This window comes from Nesoenas mayeri (assembly GCF_963082525.1).
Source record: "Nesoenas mayeri genome assembly, chromosome: 1".
Lineage (NCBI taxonomy): Eukaryota > Metazoa > Chordata > Aves > Columbiformes > Columbidae > Nesoenas > Nesoenas mayeri.
Window position 1 is genome coordinate 91,794,344 of NC_137541.1, and position 26,951 is coordinate 91,821,294.

The 26,951-nt window shown below is 35.7% G+C and overlaps 1 protein-coding gene across 1 annotated transcript in view; it reads right to left on the minus strand.

Moving 5' to 3' along the window:
- Nucleotides 1-486: 486 nt before the first annotated feature.
- The window catches only part of ARL13B (ARF like GTPase 13B), a gene marked incomplete at its 3' end in the record, with an annotated part of 43,817 nt that continues 17,352 nt past the window's right edge, over nucleotides 487-26,951 (minus strand). Inside the window, exons 4-10 of the mRNA XM_080350019.1 lie at nucleotides 14,362-14,467; nucleotides 10,408-10,610; nucleotides 8,131-8,227; nucleotides 6,715-6,946; nucleotides 6,121-6,237; nucleotides 5,588-5,656; nucleotides 487-563 (exon numbers count right to left, since the gene is read on the minus strand). Coding sequence (XP_080206145.1) covers nucleotides 487-563; nucleotides 5,588-5,656; nucleotides 6,121-6,237; nucleotides 6,715-6,946; nucleotides 8,131-8,227; nucleotides 10,408-10,610; nucleotides 14,362-14,467 — 901 coding nt within the window. The remainder of the gene's footprint in view (nucleotides 564-5,587; nucleotides 5,657-6,120; nucleotides 6,238-6,714; nucleotides 6,947-8,130; nucleotides 8,228-10,407; nucleotides 10,611-14,361; nucleotides 14,468-26,951) is intronic.

Genomic DNA, 26,951 nt, shown 5'->3' on the forward strand with positions numbered 1-26,951 from the left:
AAGTTAGAAAAATATACTCAAATATTTGTTACATAACACCCCTATATTCACCCTATCATATATGAATCTTACAAAACGCATTAGAACCATTTATTAGCTTCAAAAATACTGACCACTGCACAGCACCTGGAGAAAGGTCTTGATGTGAACATACAATCCAGTATAATGTGATCTTGAAAGTTTTTTTCTTCAGGTTTACAGCTACTTGTTTTCACAAGTAAACTAAATAAATATTTGATACTGTGTTCCTATGAGCATACATAGACCTTTCTTGATTTCATGCTAAATCCCAAAGAGCTGGTGATGTGAAAAGTAAATGACAAAGTCTGATCAACTAAATATGACAGAATGACCTCCATGTTTGTCACCAAGTTATTTTGCAAAAAAATAATAGATTCTCATTTTAAAATTTTTCCTTCAAGGGCAAAAAATATATCTGATATAATTTTTTTGTATAACGTTTCTTAAATACTATTTGTGATCCAGTTAAGCAATGACATCATGGGTATCACTGTTGGGTCTTTGGCGTACAGTCAGCGGGGGCAGAGGCTTTCCGTAGAAATCTGTGTAAGAAATGTCAGAGAAGAAAAACACATTAATATGTCATTTACATTTCCTTTGCTTACACACTCTTTAAATCAGGTAAATTCTTACTTCCTTAATAAAAGCTAGGTAGCCTACAAGTTTGCAGCTTATTCCTACAAGCAAATTTCAGACACGGCTCTATTTAATACCTGGAGATGTATTGGCTAAAACAGGGTTTAATTATATTTTGTTACACATGTATTAGCATTTGCAAGATCAAGCCCCAAGGTAATCTGTAAACGTCACTAAAAATAGGAAATGAGACACCCACAGTGTACGACAAACAACTGAAAAAATGAAGTATCAAAATTTGAATGTTGCTGTAGTCAAATCTACATTGCAATAAAGTTTTAAGTGACACTTAATGCTATTGGGCATCCAAATTTTGGAGAACACTTATGCGTATATCTTGAAAGCCACACTAACTTTCTAAAATAACTACATTAAGAATTTTTAGATAAAAGTGCAACATTTTTTCAATAGGGGAATCTAAAGTAGTAAAAGTGTTCAAGACAAAGTTATTAAGTACATCAAAAGAGAGTAACAAGTACTCTCGAACATTTGTAATTGATGAAACATCCCCATGCAGAATGGAACATGCAAAGCACTTCACAAACAAAATATTAGTAATATGAAAGATGGTAAGAAACAGGTAGAAATTAAAAATAAAAGCAGCTTTTTGAAGCATTCAAATCTCAATTTTGTTTATACAGACAGCCTTCTCCCCAGAAAAGCCTTGATGGCTTTCCAACTTAAAATTCAGCTTTAATAAATCAAAATTTTCCAAGAAAAATATATTCTACTTGTAGTAAATATGCAATATTGTGTGTTAAAATTGCATTCCTCAGCTAAAAGTAACAAAAACAAGCTGTATTTCACTACTCTAAGACTTAATCTGTGCACGTCTGTAGGATCAAGGTTTTAGTTATCCTTACATTTAAATCAGTAAAGTAACAACACTGTTATATTATTGTTCTAAATAATTTGTTCTTAGTGGAGCTAATTCAGTGTTACAGGAGCATGTGAAAAGCAGCAAAACTGCAACAAATTATTATAAGGTGAATGAAAATCTGTACAATGGATGTTTTTATTAGCCAGTTTCTTGAGGCCTGGCAGACAACTTTAGGACTGGCAGACAATTTTACCTCCTATAATGAGAGACGTTTATCATTCTTGCAAATGTATCCTCCAGTGACAATAAACAGACACTCATTATCTCATGTAGTGCTAGAATCATTGGCATGACTGGAAAAATGAAGTCTTTAGTGGAAATAAGTGTATCATTAAAGATTTATATAATTGACTCTACTACCTGTTAACTCTGCCTAAATATCCAACATAATGTTCTCTATTTACAATGACACAAAAAAGACTCTCTCTATATATATATATATTAAACAGTTTTCTCACTAACACTAAATTTTGAAGTTTGCACATTAAATCATTAAGATAGATTTATATCTCTGAGAACACCTTGAATTAAAAACCAGACCTTTGGAAGTTGTTTCAACCTCACACTACACTAATTTTATATATTTCAGCAGCAAGGTCTACCAGATATCTGTGACACTTCCAAAAAATATTTTTTAAGACAAAACCAAAAGAATAACTGCTATCCTAACTGACAAAGACCTGTACTAGAATGCATGGGAATACAGAGAAACACCTGTTACTGTGTTTTTCCATGAGCTACCAGAAATCAACACTACAAACAACTGTATCTGTTTTGAAGCTTAAGGGGGTTTCTTGACTTACGTTGAAGAGCTATTAAATGATTCATTGCTACACTCTTGGACATAGACTTTCAGAGTACTCCTGAAAATAACCTCTACCCACAACCAAGGCTTCTTAAACTTTTAAAAGCAGACTGTTAAATACTTTTTTCTCTCCTTGCCCTTATGGACACTAACAATTTTACCTGGAGTCCTGTCAAAAGCATCTATTGGGCATCCTACTGAAATTGAGGTTTCTCACCCTGGTCTACATGAACATAGGTCCTCATTTGCAACATACACAAAGACTTTTTGGCCACTTGGCCAATAACAGTTTGTCAAAGCAAACTGTTCAACAGAATAGAGTACTGCTATAGAAAACAGTGTACTTCAGAGAATCCAAAAGTCCCACAAAAAACAAAGCCTCATTGAAGTTCCAGGTAAAGGATACTAAAAAAATACTTTAAGTTTTCATTGCAAATTGTCCTTCAAGACATTCATATAATGAAAGCAATACAGAAACCAGGTCTTTTTATTTTCACAAAGGTTGAATGCCTGAAAAACTTTTAAAACCACCTTTACAGTGAATTTTGGGCAAAGCTGTAAAAAAAAAAGCACCACAATAATCAAAATTATTTATTTCTCTGCTGAAGGGACAGTCAAAAATAATTTGGTTTTCAGAAAGACGCAATTCAGGGAATATTCTAAAAAAAATGGATCAAAAGTAGGCTCCACTGGTCTTAAGAAAACTTGAATGAGTTTCTAAGCAGAAGCAGGTTATCCACCTACAAAATATGTAAAAACTCATTGAAAAATACAGTTGTGTGACAGAAAATGGGCAAGGACAAGACAGCAAACTAAATTCAGTGCAAGATGCACTTGGTAGTATTAGGTTAATGGTTGAGTTAACTCAGTGACCCTAAGGGTCCTTTCCAATCTAAATGATTCTATGGCTCCCAAATGGTCTGAATTAAAAACAAAACAAAACAAACAAACACCCAAAAGCACAAACAAACAAAAAACCCAAACCAACAACAACAAACTACACACACACACAAAAAAAACCCAAACAAAAAAACACAACTGCTTTACACAAAACAAAGAATTGATGCTCTTTGATATCAGGACCTAACTAAAGATTTGACAATGCTGGATCATGAGTTTAAACAGCTTTTTTCATTTAGAAATAGTGCGTTCCTCATAGATGCTTTCTTGCTGTCTCGGGATTTTTTGTATCTGTGTGATCTTGTGAGTGTTTCAAAACTATTGAAAAAAACAATCCCAGTGAAGACCAGGCAATGTCTTGAATTCAGCTGCAAAGTTCTGAGCACTCCAGGTTTCCTCTGATCTTAGTCGTTACACCTCTGCTCAAGAGATCGTTCCCCTACCAACATCTTTCACACCGTTAGATTCCAAAATACTTTAATGTAATCCTTATGTCAAAATGGAGTAAATTAACACAGATCTCAGGTTACTAACTTACGCACCTGTGAGTAAAGAACCTATTTTAAGCAGGTTTTTTCCCTCTTTGTCCCACCCATGCTCCTGCTACGAAATGCAACATCTCCCTTATGCATAGATAAAAATTGAGTATCACCCCTTCCCTTTCTTCCCCTCCCTAGCTCTTCATCTGGCTTTTCTTTCTTGTTGCCTTCTCTCTATGTGCTTTAAAAAAAAGAGCAAGATGGTTTTATGATTAAGACTACAAATTACATTTTATGCATATGAATGACTAATTTTTACTAATTACTAATTTTTAGAGATCTTAATTCATCTTTATGCATATTTTGATGCTTTGGCAAAGACACTCCATGTTCTGTTGTTCCAGAACTTCAACAGGTATGTCCAGAGGGTGCTGTTCTGCATGACAGTAGCACAATCAGTTCAAGTCAGGGTTAAGCTCAAGGATCACTAGAGCCACACTGAGCTCTTTTCTCTATAGGTTCCTCAATTAATGTTCTCTTTGTTCAATTTGTATAAGTGTTTCCATTGCTTTGGTTATCCTCAACTCACATTACTCTGTATGCTTCCTTATTCGCTTGCTTTTTCAAAATTTGAAAAATAAAAATAGAAGAAAAATGAAGAAATTATCATCTAAAACTGAAAAAGATACAGTATGAGCATATGAAAAACAATCCTCTGTAGAAAATAGTCATAGAAGAGAGAAATCACGAATCTATCTACTACACCCTGACATTTCCAGTTATTAAACTTATTTTTCCTATCAGTTTATGAACTATCAGGGACACTGGCTCATCAGGTAAAGCAGCAGATCCCAAGCTTTATCATGGACACCTCTCCTTGCAGGCCAATAACCTAGTTTTCAGTTGGAAGTCTCACTACTTCTGCAATCAAATTTATATTGGGCTTTTCATCACAGCTGGGATTGCAGTCCCTAAGCTGGAGCTGCCAACATAATGCACTTAATCCAGAGGTCCTCACAGTCTTTAGCTTTCCTTCTCATCAGACCCCCAAATCCATGCCAAAATCTGACAGGCTATGCTTTTAAAACCATATGAAAACAGTAGCAGTGGAAAGAAGAATTTTTTGGCTATCTCAAGAGGCAGCACAAGGAGTCAGCTTAGACACAGCAAATTCATCTGGATGTGGGCTATGGTTTCCAGAACTCCAGAAATACATGGAGTCCATTTGGATTCAGTATTGTAAAGTGATTAGCACTTCCACATCCTGCCATAAGACCAGTGTGGAAACAAACTGACAGCTCAGTACAGAACCAGCCTAGATGTGGAAGAGCCATGATGGATCCCAAATTAATAAGCCCTGCTGGATCTCTGCAGTCCTGCTTAGGTCTTTCAGCAGTATCATCTCTGTTGAATACCTCCGACTTCTTCCAGTACCCAGGTAACCCAACTCCATTGCATCAGATAATGATGAACTGTCTACATAAGAACAATGGAATTACACTTTGAAACTTTCATTTTGAATGCAATATCTGTTTGGACTCTTAAAGTAAGTAATCCTGTTACTCTTTGTTATATGGCACATTATAGTATGCAGGTGCATGCTGCCATGCAGATAATTTCAGATCATTAATAGCTTCTGATATCCCCTGCCACTTTATAAGGGAATCTGAGAGAACTTAGTCTTTTTGGTTAAAAAAAAAAAAGACTTGAGAAATCAAAAAGATGCTTTCTATTAAGCAAATGGGTTAGCTTTTAGTCAATGAATATTGGCATTAAGAAACTAAAAAAGATGAAGAATGAAAAGAAATGAATGTAGAAGTGAATGAGCAATGAAGAATGCTTTAAAAAATACAAAACTTCAGTTACCAGCATGATATGTTTCACCAAGAGGCTCAAGTTTTCGAAGTCTATTAAGTTTGGGAGTTCCCCAGCCAACTAAAGGAAAACAGACAGTCAAAACACGCTGTGACTGCATTTGATGATGATGAAAAATACAGAAGCCAGTTCTCTTTAGGAAAAATCAAAGCATTTAGAAATGCCAAAAGTATGCAACATATTACATATATGGTGAATAGTGATGAAGTAGTTTAAAAATAAGCTGATTTACTGTTAAAAAAAATGGATATTTTTAATTACTTTTTCATCAGTGCGTAGTCAAGGCTCTCATCCTTTGTGTGAAAATAATATTTCCCCCACCACCCTGCAGAATGGATCAAATCAATACCGCTGAAAGTTCATACCATAAAGTAACAAACTGCATCAAAGATTTCCTGGAGAGTAAGATTTAGTAGCATATCTTTCTATGAAGATCACACAAGTTTCATCATTCACAAATTAATATTTTAAACGTTTAATAACCACAAATTGAGGCATTGATTATTGTTTGTTAGTACACTTACCTGGTGGAAGAGCTGGTGGTGGTGTAGGATTTTTGGGAACAGCATCCTCTGTATTAAGAGGTTCTACTCTGTGGACCCTTTTAAATCTTGTTTTTTTATTTTTTTTCTTACTGTTATCTATATCAAACAGAAATAAAGCGGTACATATCATACAATTATACTCAGAGACTATGTTAGATCATCTTTTAATACAACTGTTGAGGTGAGATGCATCAGCATTTTCAGTCCAAACTTATACAGAAGAGCATGTGAAATGTAAAATTTACACAATGTTTTGCTACAGAAAATAAACTGTAAGCATAAAATATAGGCAAACTATGTTTTATTATAGAAATACAACTTATCTTGCTACTGACAGAAAGTGAACCACATATTTGATTATGACAAAAAGGAACCTAATTTCACCTACAGTGTCAGTCACACCAACAAACATGCACTTTTATGAAGCATGTTTACCAATACGAAAACCTAATGGTGCATTTTTAGGTTTTCTACAGATTAAATTGACATGTGGTATAACAAAAAATAATACAGAGATGGAAGAGCTATGTGAAAAATAACATTCATTGATACATTAAAAGGAAGCAGTATTACCTGAGTCAAGGCATTGCGAGGCTTGCTGCTCATTCTCTTCTTCATGCTGCAAAAGCTGTGCAGTTGTAGAATTGCATGTTTCTAGTTTACTATCATTTGTGTTTTGGCTACTGCTACTTGATAAGTGCTGGGCATCCATTTGTTCCTGCTCTGTTTGTGATTGCAAGTCAATAGTAGGCTTTTCAGTCTCCAACCTTTGCCGATTCTTTTCCTTTTCAATTTGCCTTTCGTTCTAACAAAAAGTATAAGAATTTTTTATAACAATCAAAATATTTCTACAATATTTTTCTGTCCCATTTCTAGCATAGAAAAATATTTTCAAATAAGTGAAGAAATTAAACTTTCAATATGCTGTCCAGAAGGTGTGTGTGTGGGGAGAATTAAATGCAAAATAAATTATCTTTAGGTTTATAGCCTGATTTCTTGCTTTCTTTTTGGTCATGTGATAACAAAAAATGCCAGCAATATAAACATCAATAGTCCTCAGCAAAAGGTTAGAAAATCCTAAGTTCTTCCTCTTCACTTATCTTTTCTTTGTTTAACGTTTTAATTAAAATGAAAGACATATGCACAGAGTTTAAGTATCCAGAAAGTGCTACCATAGTTTGGTCAAATACAGATTGTGTCATACAGACTCAATGATAGGCTGTTTCACAGGTTCTATATCACTAAATCACTGTCTCTGCAATACTCACAGCTATACCCTTCTCTTCTTACTATGTTATTATAAAGTGTACTATTGTGCATGTAGCTGACTTTACAAGATATGTGGATATGGGTGTATTTGTCCTGGAGAGAAACAAATCTTTGAATTACTTAGTGGAAAAGTCTCTGAGAGTTTTTGTGTCTCGAGATTGTGTTATCTCAAGTCAACTGAATAAAAAAATATGGTACAATAAATAAGAACTACCTGAACCCAGAAACCCAGGTTAAGGAAACTTTATATAATAATATGCTTTTCATATTTCAGAACTAGGAAAGCTTCTCAATTGTCTCAGTTTTCAACAGAAGACAAGTTATGCTCAGAAATCTAAATAGCTGAAGTAGTCAGGGAGATTTTATATGACTTACTACATCACTTTACAAGAAACTAACAGAACTTCAGTATTTTCCACTCCTGAATACCCAATAATTTAATTAGGAAATGTGTTCAGTAATCTGTTTACTATACCTTTATTTTACTGTCTACAAAACCTCTTGTCCATGAATTAATAATAGGGGCTTTTCTTAACATGAAAGCATCGATTCAATGCACACAAAACAAGACTGCCAAGCTTAAAACAGAAAATTTAAAAAATGCTGTACCGACAGACAGACTTTAAACAATTCTTTTAAATGAACCATTTTTCTCATTACCTCTCAGACATTTGTTAGTGGTAGGTCTAAAACGATGCAGAATTCCACATATTCTCATACCTCAGAGATTACAGCAGATATGGGCTGGAAGGGGTTTTCACAGTTCCCAGGCTCAGGGTCTTCCTCATCAGGTGTACTTCTTCCTTCTTCTCTTTTCCTTTGTTGATGGGTTTATGTTGTTGGTTTAGTGGTTGGTTAATTTGTTTGTTTATTCATTTTGGGAGGGGGTGGGAAGAGGTGGGCAGAGAAGAGGAAGGATAAACAAAGTGTTATGAAGAAGCCAAGCCATAAATTTTACATAATAGAGAACACTTATTAGGTCATCTAACTCATCTTCCAATTTATGCCAGCTGATCTTTACAATATACTTCTGTCTTTTGAAAAACATTCTATAGAAATCACAATGACAGGCTAATAGCAATAAAGCACAAGCATGTATTATGTCAGAGATACTCATTTGTTTAAAAATCTATGTGGTGGGGAAACAGACTATCAAAACCATCTTCTTTTATTTTTAATATACCTACATTTCTCATAATTCTAGATTCTTCTCAACACATGTAAGAGAGACTTGGTGCCAGACTGTTCCTTTTATGTAGTAACAGGGAATCATATTTGCTTCAACCAGACTCAGAAAAGTTCAGAAAGCCACAGAGGACAGACACATAATCCCCAGTATACTTTTGTTGCACTAGGACTAGTCATTTTTTATGTATTGGATCTCTATGTAAGAAATATTCAATTACTGTGTATTAAATAACATATCATTAATAAAGTATATGCGCTCATCCGACACTTTTTATCAATTGATCTGATGGTACTGGTGCATAGGAAGTCACTGTTACACCTACTTTACAGCTACAAGTACTGAGAGAGGAAGTAACCCCATTGTCCAGAGGCACAGATTGGTATGAAAAGAAGTCACTGATCTACTCATGAAATCACACTGCTTGGAAGGAATGGACAGTACCCTGTTAACACTTACTGGCACTACTTCTCTCTGGTTTTCTGTTTGGAACAAGATCATTACTACCAATGTATCGTGGAGGAAATAAACTTAGAGAAAACATTCAGGGAAGCAAATCTGAGCAAGAAGCAGTTTGGGGAATTATTACAACATGAAATGAAACAGAATTACACTTGAATCAAGAATAACTTGCTTCTTACAGTAAACTGATCTGATGCAAAACAGCAAAACAAGAGTGAACCCCATCTTCCTATATACGGGGACAAGATCTCAGGTACAAGTAAAATAGCAGAAGTTACTAGTTAGCTTCCTCTAAGGCACAAGTTCAGTTTAATCCAGTTCAGACCAAATCAGTTTTTCCAGGAACAAATACAATCAAGATCACTGCGCAAGAACAGAATATATGGAAAAATGCCCATATCATCAGAAAATCTCTTTGAGATATGTTTCAAAGCTATACCTCTCAACATGGCATCACCCAAGCACAATCCAATATGGTCAGAGGGTTTTTGTCTATGCAGAGGAATCTGGCAGACTACAGCATATGAATTTTTTTGCAAGTTTGTGAAATATGTATGAAGACCACATCAAATTCCAGGTGTTTAAAATGTGCTTAAGCAATTTACTTGCTGAAGTAAACCAAATCAGCGAGAGTACAAGCCAAGACACTATGCAGTAGCTTCACAGTTACTTCTCATAGTAACTAAGACTTTCCAATTGCTGCATATATAAGGTAGATGGAGGATGGGGGTGCTGAGTGAAATTTGTAAGAATGGCCCTGTAAAACGATTCATATCAGTCTCTAACAGGAACCATGGTGGGCTGCTGATGACCACAAAGGGCTTTGAAGAAAAGTAATAAATCACTTGTCCTGCTTCCCTTCTGTGCATCATCTTAACTCCCTCCATGACTCACCTGCTGGATAACCTGAAGTTTATTAAGCAATAGTGTTGAATAAAGTTTCTCATCTAGTCTTTGATATTCACATATGGGTTACAAAGTCTAACGTAAGTTAATAAAAGTTTATTTTAGAACTTAACTTCAGATTAAATGACAGGATTTTTTTGTGTGTTAGCCTCCTGTGCAATTATATTAACTACTATTAACTACTTGCAATTCTCATTCATGGTACATTTCAAGCACAGAATGAATTAAAAATGAGGGCGAACCAGACAAAAAAAAAACTTGTATGTCTTATAGAAAGCCTTCAGCATTCAGTTCCCTGTTTTTAATAAGGAGGCTCTTGTCTTGTGGCTTGTAAGCTTTAAATACTGGATAGTTTGGTTCCCATAAGCTCTATGTAGAGGAATGGATCAAGTGACTTAGAGTAATGGAGGAAGAGTAGGTAGGAGAAATTACAGAGAGAATACCTTTCTTCTCGTATCCTTCTCACTCGCTCGGCTCGTTCTAGTTTATTTTGTTCTTCATATGCTTTTTGTTCTGTAGTGTCTCTTTGGATGCGTTCATGTAAGTCCTCAAAATCTTTTGCTATGATATGTAGAAGCCAATATAAACCCTTTTTTATCGATTTATCAATTTTTTTCCCACAGCCCATGATAGCTGAACAAGGTTCCTGTAAGTACAGGGAGAGGGAGGAGAAAATTCACAGTTCAGATCATATTCCTTGACTGAAAACAAGAAATCAACCAGTATTTACTGTGAAGCTTGCAAAACACTGAGAAGTATGGGAAATAAATTTGCAAAGAGGTATTCTATACATTTAGGTGCTTTTTTTTTTCCAAGATAAAAATCGCATTAGTTCTATCAAATTCCACTATTTCAAGTCCTTTTCCAAAAATACCAGAATACTGCACAGAAAAACATATTTGCATGTCTGTCTCTAAATACAGATATATACACCAGCTACAGATACATACACCTGTTACATATACACCTACTATGTGTATATACATTTATTTCCACACCTATTTCTATACACATCTGTATCTATGTATCTATAGAGAAATATAATTTATCAACCTCCAATATGTATGTTCTGTTTTGCTGCTGCTTTTTAATAGCCTATGTTACATTTATCTAGTAACATGGAAAAAATGAGATGCAAGAGAATCATTTTAGCTTCAGCTCATAGAAGAAATGTTAGATTCATTCATAAGCACCTAGGAGATTAAAAAAATCTACTGTCAATTTCTTAGAAAAACTGTCAAACCAATTCATTTTTTTAGCTCAGAAAATGTACTGTGGATAGGGGTGCCTGAGTGAAGTAAAACTTCTGTCATGATATTCTCACCACTAAGCAAGAGAGACACGATCTACGCAAATCTGTTGGAAAATGGGTGTAAAAACCCATTGCTAAAATAGTTTGGAATACTTTATCTAGCTTGGATGTAACACATCAAGAAAGTGGACTGTGGACTGACTAGAAGGAATCATGAGGAGCACAGTGAGAAGAAGCAGACCAAATTGTTTATGAATACACATCTGGTAAGAAAATGTCAAAGGAACAGGAATGTTTATTCTATTGAGAAGAAAAAACTTTAAGAAGATATGATAATAGCCTTCAAAAAACATAATGCTCAACTGCAAATAGCAAAATAATACTTTGCTTTTCATGTTCATAGTCAGGAAGACAAGTATAATCAGCTTTAATTGAAACAAAAAAAAGATATGGATTGATTCTAGCTTACAACATGGAAAAGGACTAAATGACTTCTCATGATCTCTTCAGAACTTTTTTCCAGAATGTCTTGGAGCACAGTATGCGTCTCTTAAACTGTTCTCTGAATGACAACTGAATAGGTCCAGCTATTTAAAAGACGCATAGATGAGGTTCTTATAGAGGTGAACTTGGCAATGTTAGGTTAAGAGGTGGACTCAATGAGCTTAAAGGCCTTTTCAACCAAACTGATTCTATGATTCTACAATTCTATGTATTTTACATGAAGAAATGATATTTCACACTGATTGTTTCAGGATTTGTATCCATGAGCAATGAAAGATTAAAAAAACCCTAACTCTCCAATACCAAAACCTAAAAGTTATCTGTGTTCTCTCTTCATTTGACAAGCATTTAAATGGCACCATAGTCAGATATGGTATACACTATTTACAACAGAAAAAAAAAAATAATCCAACCTATTATGTCTTCCCAGAGTGCCAAACCTAGCTTGCATTTTAATACATTCCTACTTTGTCTAAATTAAGTTTCAAATATGAGTATTGTTCACTACAGAACGCTAAATATCCTCTAGCAGAACTTGATCAAGGAGAAGATGTATAGGCAATAATACCTTGTTTCTCTGAGAAAACTAGGTTAAAATGACAGACAGCACTGGGAAAATTTTCCTCTAGGTTTGCACAAAGATTATTGTTAATGTAGTTCAGCTACAAAATTGTGCTGGATTTGGCTGGGATAGAGTTAATTTTCTTCCCAGTAGCTTGTATAGGCTATGTTTCAGATTTGTGCTGGAAACAGCATTGATAGCTCATGGACGTTTTTGTTATTGCTGAGCAATGCTGACAGGGTCAAGGCCTTTTCTGCTCCTCACACCACCCAGCAGCAAGAGGGCTGGGGGTGCACAAATGTTGGGAAGGGACACAGCCTGGACAACTGATGTCAACTGACCAAAGGGATATTCCACACAATATGACATCATGATTGGCATATAAAGCAAGCTGAGGGAAGAAGAAGGAAGGGGGAGACATTCGGAGTTACAGTGTTTGTCTTCCCAAGTAACTGTTACACATGTTGGAGCCCAGCTTTCCTGGAGATGGCTGAAAACCTGCCTGCCTGTGGGAAGTGCTGAATGAATCCCTTGTTTTGCTTTGTTTGTGTACATGGCTTTTACTTTACTTATTAAACTGTCTTTATCTCAACCCATAAGTTTTCTCACTTCAGCTCTTCTGATTCTCTCCCCATCCCACCAACAGGAAGCAAGGAAGCAGCTGCACGGTGTTTAGTTGTCAGCTGGGGTTAAACCATCTTGTTTCATAATGCCCCTGTTTAAATTCACCCCATGAGTCATCGTATTGAAATACATTGGGACCATGTTTACCTTTGATAAGCCTAGTAAAGCAGCTGCCCATTTGAGTATAAAAGACTCTCAGCTGCTTTCAGCCAAAATGATTATGAGTATGTGATCTAGTTACTTTGTTGATTACACCCAAGATATAAATGGAGAGTGAGAACAACATTTTACTGGAATGTATCATAAATTAAGTAATTCTAAAGTATTGGAAAAATACATTGGAATATTTCAGGTCTTTTATATTGACAATGATTTGCAAGAAAAATATTTTTGCCACAGAAGTGCCTCAGAAAAAGAGAGTGAACTTGCAATTTTTATTTTTATGATTCCTATATGCATAGTGCAAAATGCACTGACTAAAAAGCCCTCAAAGACTCATGATATAATTAACACAGCTATAATCTAACTTTCTAGAGAAAACAATAGCAATATCTACCACCCTACAAATTTTGCAACTTCTCCTATGGACTTAGAAGCAGTTTTAAAAATTTAAAACCTAAATACCAGATGGAATGGGTTTGTAAAATTGCCTTCTAATTTTGGTTAATAACAGCAAAGCTCTCAATATATTTTAAAATGTTTCTTATTGCAATTAGGAAAACATTATAAAAGTAAACCTCATAAATAGTTAACTAACAAACTGGTGGATTAAAACAAAAGCTTAAAGAAAACTTCAAGTATTAGTGATCTGGATAAATTATATGAAATAGTGACCAATATTAAGTAGCCTTCATATAGATTTTGTGTTTTGGCATGTTTTTTTAGCATGACTGAATACTACATCTGAAATGCAGTAAAATAACTGTTTTAGGACAGATATTAACTAGCTCTAACAGCATTCTCCAATGACTACTGTGCTGGGAATGAGATGCAGTAGGAACTGGATTAAGTTCTTACTGTTTGCCAGATGGTAACTCACACTAAATGATGGTTTTTAACTTTAAACAGAAATGAGACAAACATCACATGTGGACAGTGGTGCTTCTGGAATGTCAACATCTGCAAATTCCATTTCCTGCTTCTTTTTTTAAATAGTTGAATACTAAAGTTGCTGTCTAACTAAACAAGTTTTAAATCACATCAGTAATTAATTTTTCTTGCATGGTTTCAGAGTGGACCAGCAGGCACACTTTGAGAACCTTTTTATAAAGCTTTTTTCAACAGATCCATAAGCAGAATGTCAAGGTGAATTGCTTGCAAAACAGATATATGTACTGTATATTCATGGTGCTTGCAGGGTTCTAGTTTCAGTCTTACACTATGTGGCACAATCCCCCACCTTATTACAAGTACTACATATATATTAGAAAATGAAGCATCTTAGAAGATACTTACAATTTGACATAGACACTTGTGTTCATTGACGAGTTTTTCCAGAGATAAGGATTCGATTACATCTGCTTCTGACAGAGCTCCTTCTCTGTCCTGCTTATTTGCCAGCCTAAAGAAAAGATCAACAGCAACACTGAACACCCTGATGTGACAGATTCTCACATCTCCAAAAGCTGTTTCTGAACAAAAGTAGGAAGAAGGGGAAGAAAGATAAATTAAAGAGAAATGTTTGGTCCTAGCTTTAATTCTTATTTGTTCTTTCACCTTAATGTGTTAGTCCATGCACAGCATTCAGCAGATACTAATATTAACTAATTACTAAGCAGCCATAGACAAAGCAATCGTATTTTACAGCTAAGAAGATGGATGTAAAGGACTGTGCTGTTCTACATCTAGAGCTACTCAGCACTATCTGTTGGAGTTTATGAATCAAAGTTCAGAACTTCGTAACTTCCCAGACCACGTGCATTTCCCCACATAATACTGATACTGCTTTGTGATCATCTCAAGTCTGTCAACTATCCAGAACTTCTCTCCAACATCAAACAACTCGATCTGTAACGCTTTCAACCTGCTCTTTGTAAGTAAAACTCAAAGCTCAGAGGGAGGAACTTGCATGAACAGTTCAAAAAATGATACTTTAGTATTTAACAGAGGGAAGGAAAAAAAGGTATATGAAACACATAGCTTACCAAGTAAGTATTTTGTAAAATCAAGTGTCATCATTGTCTTATTTGTTAGAGACATTGTAGCAAAGGAGATTCCAGAAAATAAACATCTTAATTTTTTGGGGGACTGTTCTTGATTGGATTTGTCTTCCACATACTCCATAACTGCATCCAATCCATAACTTGACTATCCTAAAGACCTCAATTCCTTGATTAAAATTGATTTAAATTGGGCAATATCCAGGAAGGTAGGATGGATTATAGGCATCATGATCATGTATGCCTCACTTCTTCAGGAAAACAGGCTAAAATCTGTAATTCCCTGATAAATGCAACATGCATTTATCCTAGTAAATATTCTATACAGAAAGGGATAAATTGTCAGAAACAAAGGAAAAATGTACACGAAGCAATGTGTAGAAAATGTCAGAAAAAGACTAACAAGATAAGTTTACCTAAGTATTTAGGAATGTGTTAACCCAGCAGTTGTATTCCCTTAGAAGACACTTGCTCTCATGTTGCAACAATTTTCTAAGTTCACTTACAAGCAAATTTTAGTAACAAATGGAGACATTTAGATTGAAATACAATATATGTATTTTAAACAGACAAAAATGACAAAAAGAGACAAACACATAGGAAATAATTCATGTTTCTTGAGGGTCTAAGAGTTGTATAAGGAATAAACAAAACTTCACAAAGGGGTCAAGTCAAAAAAGAGCTGTTCCCACCTTCCATAAAAACTCTTGGTGACAATATGATATATTTCTCCTTACCTATTTTTAATTAAAAGCTAGCACGGTAAATCTGTAGGAACTGTGAAAAGATATTAAATAATATTTCACTACCAACTAACTATTCCTGTTCAAAGTTACTATTTTTCAGCATGACAATTGGTGTTGTTTGCTTTGAACCAGTGTAGACCATTTTGGAATATAAGCATACAATGAAATCTGATTTTAATGTTCTGAAATTTAGCAAGCCTTTCATTGCAAGAAAACTCCGAATCAATTTTCTAGATAAAATCACAAATATTTGGCTTCCATTAATACAATGGCAGATGGTTTCGGAACCAGACATCATAGCCTTTTTTTCTGAAATCTCAAGTCATCATGAGATGGCTTTTAGGGAATATTAGGCCATTTGTACTTCGGATTTATCATACTCCTTAACAATGGTAGGAATTCACTCCATAGTTACCAGAAATTGTCAGCACCTCTAGTTTCATCTAAGATCCTATTCCTTCTCATTTTCCAAAATCGCAGTATTACAGTCTCAGTTCTTAATTCTTTTACTCGCAAGAGAGTTTTTAACTTCAAAGAGACATTAGAAAAAAAAAAAAAAGCTGTGTTGCATCCACAGCTCAAAAACCCATTCCTTGTCACCATTAACCTCACACACTATGATTCATTATCTAACCTTTCCTTTTAAGTAGAGTGTACAGAGGAGACCATGGAAAGACAGGTGCTTCTCAAACATTCATTCTCTCTCATTCTCCATCAGTCTTAAGAATGATCTGCTGTCCAAAAGGTTCACAAACTTATCATCACATTTGGGAAAAAGCCCCCAACATCCTACAGAGGATCAACTCTGTTGACTCGGCTGTAGAGACAGAAAAAGCACAAGACTTTTCCCACCTCCACTCTGCTTTGATAATCCGTTCCCTTTTCTCAACAAAAAGAGTAACTCTACAGTACTCTGTACTATGATTTAATGCAGAGAATCCCTAACTTGTTCAATGCACACATAGAATCTATGACATTTTCTGTATGCTTGTGATACTCTGGCAGCATTCCTTCTCACCAGCCAGCTAGGACAAGTAATGTCTTCTCAAGTGTTTGGCTATGAAACAGAGCCTAAAGCTAAAGCAGTGAAAAACTGCAATGAAATTCAAGAAAGCTATGAAAAGTAATTAAAAGACTGGACACAATTATATCCACTTTTTTTTTTTTTTTTTAATTTAACCTAACTTTGTCACAATCTGAAAATCTTATTGCACTGCACCCTGGTCTCAAAAAGCATTCCTCAGCAGTGCTGTCAAATCCTGTCTAGATCTAACTGAAGAAAATATTTCCAAACACAGACTTTGTTGCCACAGCCTTTACCTTTCTCACCTCAAGATTAAATAACTGCAATATTTACTATGTTATTGGACCGAACATTCTACAAAGCACAACTGAAGCAGAATAAAATGTTGGTAAGCTGCATAGCTCAGCGTGAGTGTGACACTAATGTTCTATAACTTGCAGTAGTTGCTGATTTTTGACCTCTAATATCTTGAAAAGAGTAAGATTTGTCTGTTTGGTCAATTAGCTTCCATTTTCTCCACAGTACTTGTGTTGCAATACTGAATGTATTCAAAAAAATACAGCTGACGTGCTGTTATCTGGAAAGTAGCTTATCCAAATAGCTGTCTGCACCTTACGCTCCCCAAGCGCGTAAAAATAAACTGAAAACTAAATACTGTAGAGGGTACATGCTCTGTGTGTGTGTGGGGGGGTAATCTGTTAAAGTGTCTCAGGGAAGCTACTTTTGGGGTTAAGTTTAATCAGAGTATGTTAACATAAACCCAAAATCTTGTGTCAAACCTGGATGGTAGCTATAAAAATTAATGAAGAGCAAAGCATCCCTGAGGTCAAAATATTACAGTATCAGAACTATCAACATAATTATAAGCAACTTAGGGAAAACGTATAGCACAGGTCACACATTTCCTGCACACGCCTGCTCCACTCCAGCCTTTAGGTCAAACTTATAAATGGAGTAAAAATATTTTTAAGGTACTGACTGTGATATGGGGTAGTATTATGTTGGATTTTCTTTCCCCCACTTTCAAGTAAACACACCAACGACCTAGCCCTGCTTCCTTTTTCCTCCACACTTCAGTGTAGAAGGCAGCAATCCCTGCACTTGGGCTTGTGTTTCATGGGGAGGCAGTGCCCCACTTGCAGCTCACAAGGCCTCTCTCTACCTGGGGAGCTGCTCCCAACACTTCCTGCTCCCAGGCAGCTGCAGCAGCGATCCGATCCGCCTCTCAGTGAGGCTGGGCTTCAAACAGGCAGAACCAGATTCCCCAAGCAGAAAGTAATCACTTTGCCTGCCTACTGCGGTGGCAGAAGTTGGCTTTTCTCTCACACCACTGCTCCCAAAGATGAGCCCTTGGACAACTATTTAAGAACCAGAAGCAGAAGGCATGCAGAAAAAACTGGATGGAATGCAACTCAAGGCAGGTTACTTAGTCAAATATTCGAAACAATGTTTTTCAGATTACACTGAAGCTTCCCCTCAGGAGTTTCTCAGTTAAGGATAAACCAGAAAGCCACCAGCACAAGACTAAGAGGTAAAGACTTTTCTTTTCCTTAATGTTTGTAAAGTTGCAAATACCAGAAAAAGTCTGTGTAGTGTGGTGTGGTTTAGAATGGAAATCCTTTTAAGTGTCAAGATGTACAAATAATGGATGTCTACCCTGCAAAGAATCAGATATATCTCTGGGTGAATATAGTCTCAGAGCTCTGTTGCTCACGCATAGGAATGCTAGGTTTTGAGGCATGTTTTATGCACAAAACTTCCTTCTTTAGGGAATATGTCAGAGTTATCTCAAAGGATAGACCTTGATTTTAATCTTCCAGTCAGCAGAACTTCATACATAGCAGTTTCTCACATTTAAAAAACTGTAGCAGGTATATATCAAAACATACCTGAAAGCACAGGAGAGTGTTGCTTTAATACATTAAGTTGGCTGAGTAAGAAACTTTCATAAAATCATGCCTGGCTTATTTCAATTTCACATAAGGTATATTTGGAACCTTCTTAGTGTAACAAAGCATCAGCTGTGTTTACATCAAGTAGGATTTTTTTAAGCAGCTACAGAGCTTTTCAACTTTCTTTTAAGAGTCATGGGAAACAATATGGAAAGGGCGTGTATGTGTGCATTGGCGCAACTGACATCTACAGTTCAGTAACAATATTTCTCTTGGAAGACAGAAGACATGCCAGAGAAAAACAAAGTCTGAATGTGAACTATGTGTGCTCCTCAGCCTGTTTCTAAAATATAAATTACTGAGCAACTAGGAAAAAGCAAAAAAAACCCAACCAAAACAGTATTAAAGTTTACTTTACAATCTGAAAGATTTGGTGAAAAAAATCCAGTATAAAATTGGCACATTTGCATCTCAGCTTTCATTAAAAATCCAGTAAGTGTTACAGAAAGGGTTTATTTGGGAAGAGTATATTTTGTGTGAGGGTATGTGCATGGCATGTATGTGTGTTTTCTTGTTTTGCGGACTTGGAGTTTTTTTAAACATTGTTACTTTCTGACTTGTACATTTCTTTCCACTTGTGGGGAGTGTCATACAGTAACAAAACACCGAAAACTAAATACTGTAGAGGGTACATGCTCTGTGTATGTTAGGGGGATAATCTGTTAAAGTGTCTCAGGGAAGCTACTTTTGGGGTTAAGTTTAATCAGAGCATGTTAACATAAACCCAAAATCTTGTGTCAAACCTGCATGGTGGCTATAAAAATTAATGAAGAGCAAAGCATCCCTGAGGTCAAAATATTACAGTATCAGAACTATCAACATAATTATAAGCAACTTAGGGAAAACGTATCTTTATGAGAATAATTTATTGAAGATCAAAAATATTAGCCTTTAAGGCTACTTCAAGAAGCCATAGCTTTGAGTGACTGAAGACAAAAGTCACAGAAGACAAAATTCTTACTATATTTAAGAAAGAAGCAGATAGGAGAACTAGGCAACAGTTTCAGTCCTCCCATGGAGACCATAAGGCACTAAGATTAAGATCCAGACACTTCTTTCCACAGACTTTTTGGAGATTGCCTTAAAAAGCTTTAATTCCACTGAAATAATCCAAATGGTGGGTATCAGCAGATCTTAATCTACATTCTTCCTTAGCACTCTAAACCCCTGTACTTTCTGCATTGTTAACGAACCCATCAGTAACTTTTCACTGATTGACAATAAGCTCTTTCTCAAATAAACTGGCTTATTTCATTTCTCTAGTTTGCTTTTCATGCCTCCAATCCTTACGCAAAACAATCCTTTGAATATTAGGGTAAACTATAACGAAAAACTGCTGAATAAAGTGCTACAAGATTATCCACCTGCAAATATCAATTAAGAGTTTGCTTTCATGCAGTTGCAGGGAGATATAAGAGACATTTCTCTTATTCAACCTCTTCCCCCAACAGTTCCTCCAGGTCACACTAAATTAAGAGAATAGTTAGAAATAAGATTCTAAACTCAACTTGTTTATAATATCTCCAGGCAACTCTAGAGCAACTTCATTCTTGTATTACCTTTTGAAGTGGTCACAAGAATTTCAACAATTATATTTTTTTCATTTTGGTTAAGTGGCCTCATTCTCATCTCAGGTCTGAATCATTTTCCTATTTACTGAAAACATTTTTCTCTGACACACTCTGCTATCAGGTTAATCACGCTTATTGATCAAATATGCTGCATCCAAAGAGATGTCTGAGCTCACATCAAGAACTTTATGTTCAGCTTCCAGATGTGTAATTCTAAAAGCAATGACAATAAATACTATTGCCATATATTTTTATACAAGATTTGTTAAAAATTGTACATATGAATTATTTTCTTATACTCTATTTCACCTTGGTATATCAATACCTAGGCAAACATTAAAGTTATTTAGTCAAAGTTGCCTATAAGATATGTTTTTTAAAAAACTGCCTGCAATTGTTACATTTATTACAGGTGAGGTCCAAGGCTGTGATACATAGCTACATGGTCTGACAGATATGAAATGGGAAAGTAGAGTAGGTAGGATGCTGCACGGTACAAATTTGAGCCTGCAGTTCTACTGTCAGGAAGACAAACATCTTGAAAACGATTTATAGCAATATAAAGTCATTAACTAGGAGCTCAAACTATATATCCTATTAAATAGAAATAATTTCATCTGTCCTCTCTCCTGTTGCAGTCCTTTCTCTTGCTCCTAATTTATTTTCAAATACTGAATTAAAATGTATATCAATATATGGACCTTAATTATGTATTCTTTTGGCAGAGGAGATTATGATTTTCTCTCTGGATTTCTGTGACCTATAAGTGACCATCATATTTGCACCAGCTAATTAAGTAAAGGTGGTGATTTCTAGTACTATTCTTGCTGGAAATAAACAAATAAGCCCAGGTATCTACAACGTATACATTTACTTCTTTGTACTGCTAATTTCTGAGGTCTCTTGAAGAGCACTACTGACAGTAAGTCTCTGGTTTAATAGGTGAAAAAAACACCATCAAAATATTAAATGAGTTTTTCAGTATTGCTTTTAATCAAGGGATACTCCATTCCCTTACCAATTACAGAGGATAATATATAGACTAACTGATTTGCAGAGTGAGATCATTGTTTTGTCAGTCAGGATTTGTAGGTGCAGCATGTGTTGCCATAACTGTGACTTATATCAGTGCAAAAGCATGAACTCACCACCTTTCATTATCCAAAATATCAGTAGGGAACATGAGGATTGCTGTCTGTAGACATGTAAATGGTAGTAAAAGCTTTTCCTTAGGTATTCCACATCTGCAGCCACACATTCATAACAAAGGTTCCAAAACTCCAAGGAACAATCTCAGATTTGCCACTGATTCACTGTGCATCTTTGAACCAAATATTTCTTAAAATAGCAAAAAAACTCCACATTTTTTGTAATTGGAACGTAAGAGGAGTGCTGACAGTTGTAGAGATTTCAAAAGTATAAAAGCTTGTAATACAGATGACTATCAAACTGTTGTATTCTCCCACTCCACTAATGCTAAATTCTATACCTTGCATTATTCCCATTTCTCCTGGGATTCTTTCCCGTATCATGTAATACCACACAATCAACACAAGAAAGCTATTAATATGCCTCCTACAAAATGATTATGTTACAGATTTCTGGCCAAATGCCCAAGAACATCTGAATTACTTTAAGTAACCAAGGTCTACTTTCCCCCTCTACATATCCCTTGGGAGGCTTACTCTAGCATTTCTAGCAGCTTTGGACTCAGTCTTACCTATCTTATGAACTCCTTGTATACTCAGACCTGGTTTATTCCATTTTTATCTCATGTTTTTTCTCAGTATCAACATTCCACTTTCCATGATCTATTTCACACTATTTAGAGAACTCTCAAGTAACCTTGCTTCAAATTCACTGTTTCTATTTTCCCAACTACTAGTCGTTTTGGTTTCACTGGGTAGCCTTATGGCAGTTATGGTGGGTAACTGTCCCAAGGGGACAAGCAACCACACTGTATTCCCTCAGCATTATGTAGCAGATAAATGCCAGAAGCCATGTGCTATGGGTTATCTTCCAGAGACAAAGGCTGACAAATACAAATGACCTTTGCACATCAGTATTTTTTAATATTACAAATGAGATACCCACTAGCACTTAAGTCCCCTGTGTGGAAAAGGTTACTGATTTTGCACTATCAGATCCCATATACTGATACACTTTAGCTACCTTCCACATATAATGGCATCCTTTTTTAGGTTCATAATTAGGGCAAGCTCTTTGCCTTTGGCATTTTCCTGTTGAACCACTCCCACACTTCCCACAAACAGAAACTTGAACTTAGAACTATTTTAAAATATGTTTTTCCAAGAACTTATCTTAAGACAGAGGTGCTTTAAGAGGATATTTTCATCCAGCCACTGTGCTGTGTGATAATCCTTGATTTCAGCACGTTTGTTTACAAAGTATTGAAGCTAAAGGAAACTTTCTAAACAAAGGAGAAAATAAATGTAACCTGTAGCAAGATCACTTACTTTAGTTACTTGAGATGTATCTTTGGGTAATAGGGCAAGATTCCAAAACACCATCAAAAGAGTTCCTTCTTGTGAGAATATTTGAGAGATCACAGCCTTTAGAGTAAACTGAAATTTCAACACAAGGCCCTAGTTTTCCCCACAAACTACTATAAGTATCTTAAACTGTAGGCATTTAAATGTTATATGTGTCTCACTAATTTCTTTTTGTTAAACTTTAGACACTTAAAACAATAATCAAGTTCCAGAGCAGAGTATGTCTCCGAACATTACTCACAGCCACTGTGCTCAAAAAGAACAGTTATATGGGTTTGTTGGCACCATATAACAGAGCTATAATGTAACTTAACATAGCATAACATAACTGCAGCCTGGAAATGGATTTACAAAAAAAAATGAAGAAGAAGAAAAAAATCAGATTACTTACTTGTAACCTGAAATTCCTTGGGGACATGTTGTTTGAAATTGTCCTCTACCTAATGTCCTTAATTGAGTCACAACTAAAGAACAGGAAAACAAACTGGCCCTTATTTTTGTTGCAATTATTAAAAAGAAAAGGTAGCTATTTCAGCAGAGATAAAGAAAGGAGTAAGACACAGAACACAGACCACACATCTCAAACAGCTCTTAAAGAAAGAATTATGTCCCTTGGTTGTCTGCAAGTCATCTTCTCCCAGTGGAGTGCAGTATGTTAAAGTGAACATAAGAAGGCATGCAAATTGCAAAGATCAAAAACAAATAGAGCCTTTTGTGTCAGGCATTTTAAAAAAGGTGCTGAATAACCAAGAAAAAGTGCACAAAACTATGGAAATTAAAATAAACAAGAGTTTTTGGTAAGTTGGGGGTGGGGAAGAAATAAAACAATTCATCAAAGGAAAAAAAAAAAAGACTTTAAAGCTAATTGCAATCAGAAACAAGAGTTCCATATGATCAACTTACCTACTTCACATATACATTTATGGCTTTTAAGTTAATGCAGCCCAAATCTCATTTTTTGATAGGAGCTTCCTGTTTACTGGGTCTACTGATAAATTACGATAGGTGGAAGAATATTCTATATGGCTGGTTTGCAATTAAGCAAAAAGACCTTCCAACTTGTTTTGCCCTGCCCCCTCCCAAAAAAAAAAAAAAAAAAAAAAAAAAAGAAGATAATACAAAAACTCAAATTAATTATCTTAGAATTTAGGAGACACTTTATCATCATGGCAGATTAATAATGGTGACCCAGTCATCAGGATCTATCATTCCCCTAGTCAGTGTGCTGAGGCGATTGCCATTATAGAGACTCTCCCAGCCACATATATCATCAGTTTGACTGGGGAGATTCATAACCCTGATAAGCAACATAGTAAATTTACCAGAAGGCAAAGATTCTTGCAATACCCTCAACTTGTATTTGACACAGATGTGAAAATTATGTTTCTGAATCTGTCAACTATATATAATGATATATAAGGATGCCTATCAGAAGAACAAATGCAACCTTAATCATGAGTGGATCTGCATGGTAAAAAAACTGTGAGGGGTGGGGAAGAAAGCTGTCTTAGGAGATAAGGTATCTTAGAGTGACCAAACCGAAATGCCACATGCACACTCCTACTTTTTCTCCCCAAACACATGTATGAAAGAACATCAATAACACTTGAACTTCAAGTATAACCTAGGTAGTGGGCAAAACAGGGCCTGATTCTTCCTCCTTTCACTTCCTTACACCTGCCACCTCCTCCCCAAACCCATCCTGTAGCCCTGGCTGTTCTTTGGCTACATTTTCAATCTTACATTGTTTCTAAGTGTGAACAGAGAAGACACCGTGCCACATCAGTTTGACTAAGTTATTGCAGATATATTATTAGAGCAACTCAATTTCTACATATTTTCTTTAACAAAAGACCAGCTAGCAGCTTGTGACTCTAGCTCCAAACACACGGTTTCAGCATCAGTAATAGTTCAAATAAAAGTTGATACAGCAGCCTTTATGACTAAGGAATGGCCAGAAACATGGGCAAATGTCACCGATGCTCTTCAGATTTATATATTTAAGAGCATTTAGGGCCATTTCTAAACATAGTCAACAATTTGAAGCTACAGTCTAATAAGCTAATGCTTTCCCATCTGCTGATTTGCTTTGCCTTTACTGCAGTCAGTCTCTTCTCTGTTTTAACCCAATTTTTCCAACCTTCAATGAAGAAAAGGTCTGATGAGGATGTGCTAGGCTGTGCTACTTTATTACTTCAGAAGGACCACCTTTTAAAATACTTTTTTGAATATAAGGGACACACTAAGTCACTGGAGTGCTTTCAGTCCACATACTCAACTCTAAAAGAACAGGCACATTCTCCCTCTATTGTCAAAAACTTCAAGGAAATCGATCTTTCATCTCAATCAAAAGAACAACAGGACATGCTCCTATACATATACATAAACATGTAGGACGACAACAAGGACAGAGATATGAACAAAGCTTGTTGTGGAACACTCAAGAAGTCACGAGAACAATTTCCAAGGTTATCTTTGTCATGAAGACATCCTTATTTATATGAAACCAGCATTTGTTTCAGTTGCCAGTATAATCAACCACATTTATTGGCAAGCACATTCAGTGGCAGGTTTAGAAGGCAAGCCCGATAAGATATAAGATATGAAGCCAGAGTTCAATTGCTTACATTCCACTCTTTAGCGAGACTGATGTTTAAACAAGAAAAAAAATATTCCATTAGCAGCAATCTTAAGTATTTTCAGCTTACTTCTTTGCAAGTTTGATATTTGAGAATATCTGCAGATTTGCAATTCTGTTGCCTTCCTTCCCTCCCCCCGCTAAAGAAGGAATACAGCTATTTCAAGACTAATGCACCCAAAACATTGAAAAGTAGATGTCAATCGTTAATGGATACAGAAATCAAAGATGAAGCCCTGTATAGTTCTTATGCTCCTAAGTTTAACTTACTTTCAAAGCACAGAACATTGGCAATGGACATTTTGAGAAACTGCACTGTGTTCAGAACGAGTAACTGAATGACTGCATGCACGTTTTACAGCTTTTCAGTAATTACTTGCATTCTCTTAAATACGAGAAAGCCTTGCCACCTCACATCATAAGCACTAATGGTGCCCTTAGAACTTGCTTTTAATCACAGGCTTGTCAAGCCATGCTAAATTAACATGGGTCAACAGACGTGTTAGGCTACACTAAAACAGATTTTCAGGTCACATCTCTGAAGCCTTGCTTAGCACTCCTGGTTCCTTTCACATGCCCCAGACTGAACTTCCCCTGCGGCAGTCTCACTGGTGCCAAGCAGCTCTGAAACATTCCTGAAGAATGTTATCTTGAAGAAATTGCCTGACTTCTGCTGTGGGAGATACACAGCAAGTTAGGCAACGAAGAGGAATTACTGCAACAAAATTATTACATTTTCCCCACCCCAAAGTCATATTTTCCAATAAATTACTTGCAAGCTTGCCTGATCACAAGTTCCAGTACATTACCGTAACTTCTAATGACTGCCAGGCTTTTTGGATTTTCCTGATATGAATCAACAAACACTAAATTCAGATATTAAGGCATTAAAGGGAAAAAAAAAAAAAAAGGAAGCCATAGGGGAAACTCATACCAGGGTAGAATATCAACATTCTTTCTTACAATTTATCTCTGTAGAATTTCAAGTTTTGTTTTTTGGCTAATCCTCCTGCAGACAGACAGATTTAAGTCAGTGGAAGACATTTTCACACAGTTCAACTCCATGACTTATATTATGCAAAAATCTATTTAGGGACTTTAATTATGCATAAGGGAGCAGAGATATCACAGAAGTATCATTTGAAGTTGTTGAAACGTAACAAAATCATTTGCATATTGACAGGTTACTGCATTGATGCTTCTCAGTTACTGCAAATGCATCCTTTTGGATACTCTGGAGAAATACTGCATTTGCCTACTGAAAATAATATTTAGAATTGGAGTTTAAGAAGACATGCACCTAGAAAACACTACTATTTCAGAAGATTGCCCTGTAACCTCCGAAACCCACCAAGGAGATACTACTGTTTAACATCTACGCTTGAACAACCCTTTGAAAGACACACATTAGATTTAACCAGATGACCCCAAGTAAAAATCCT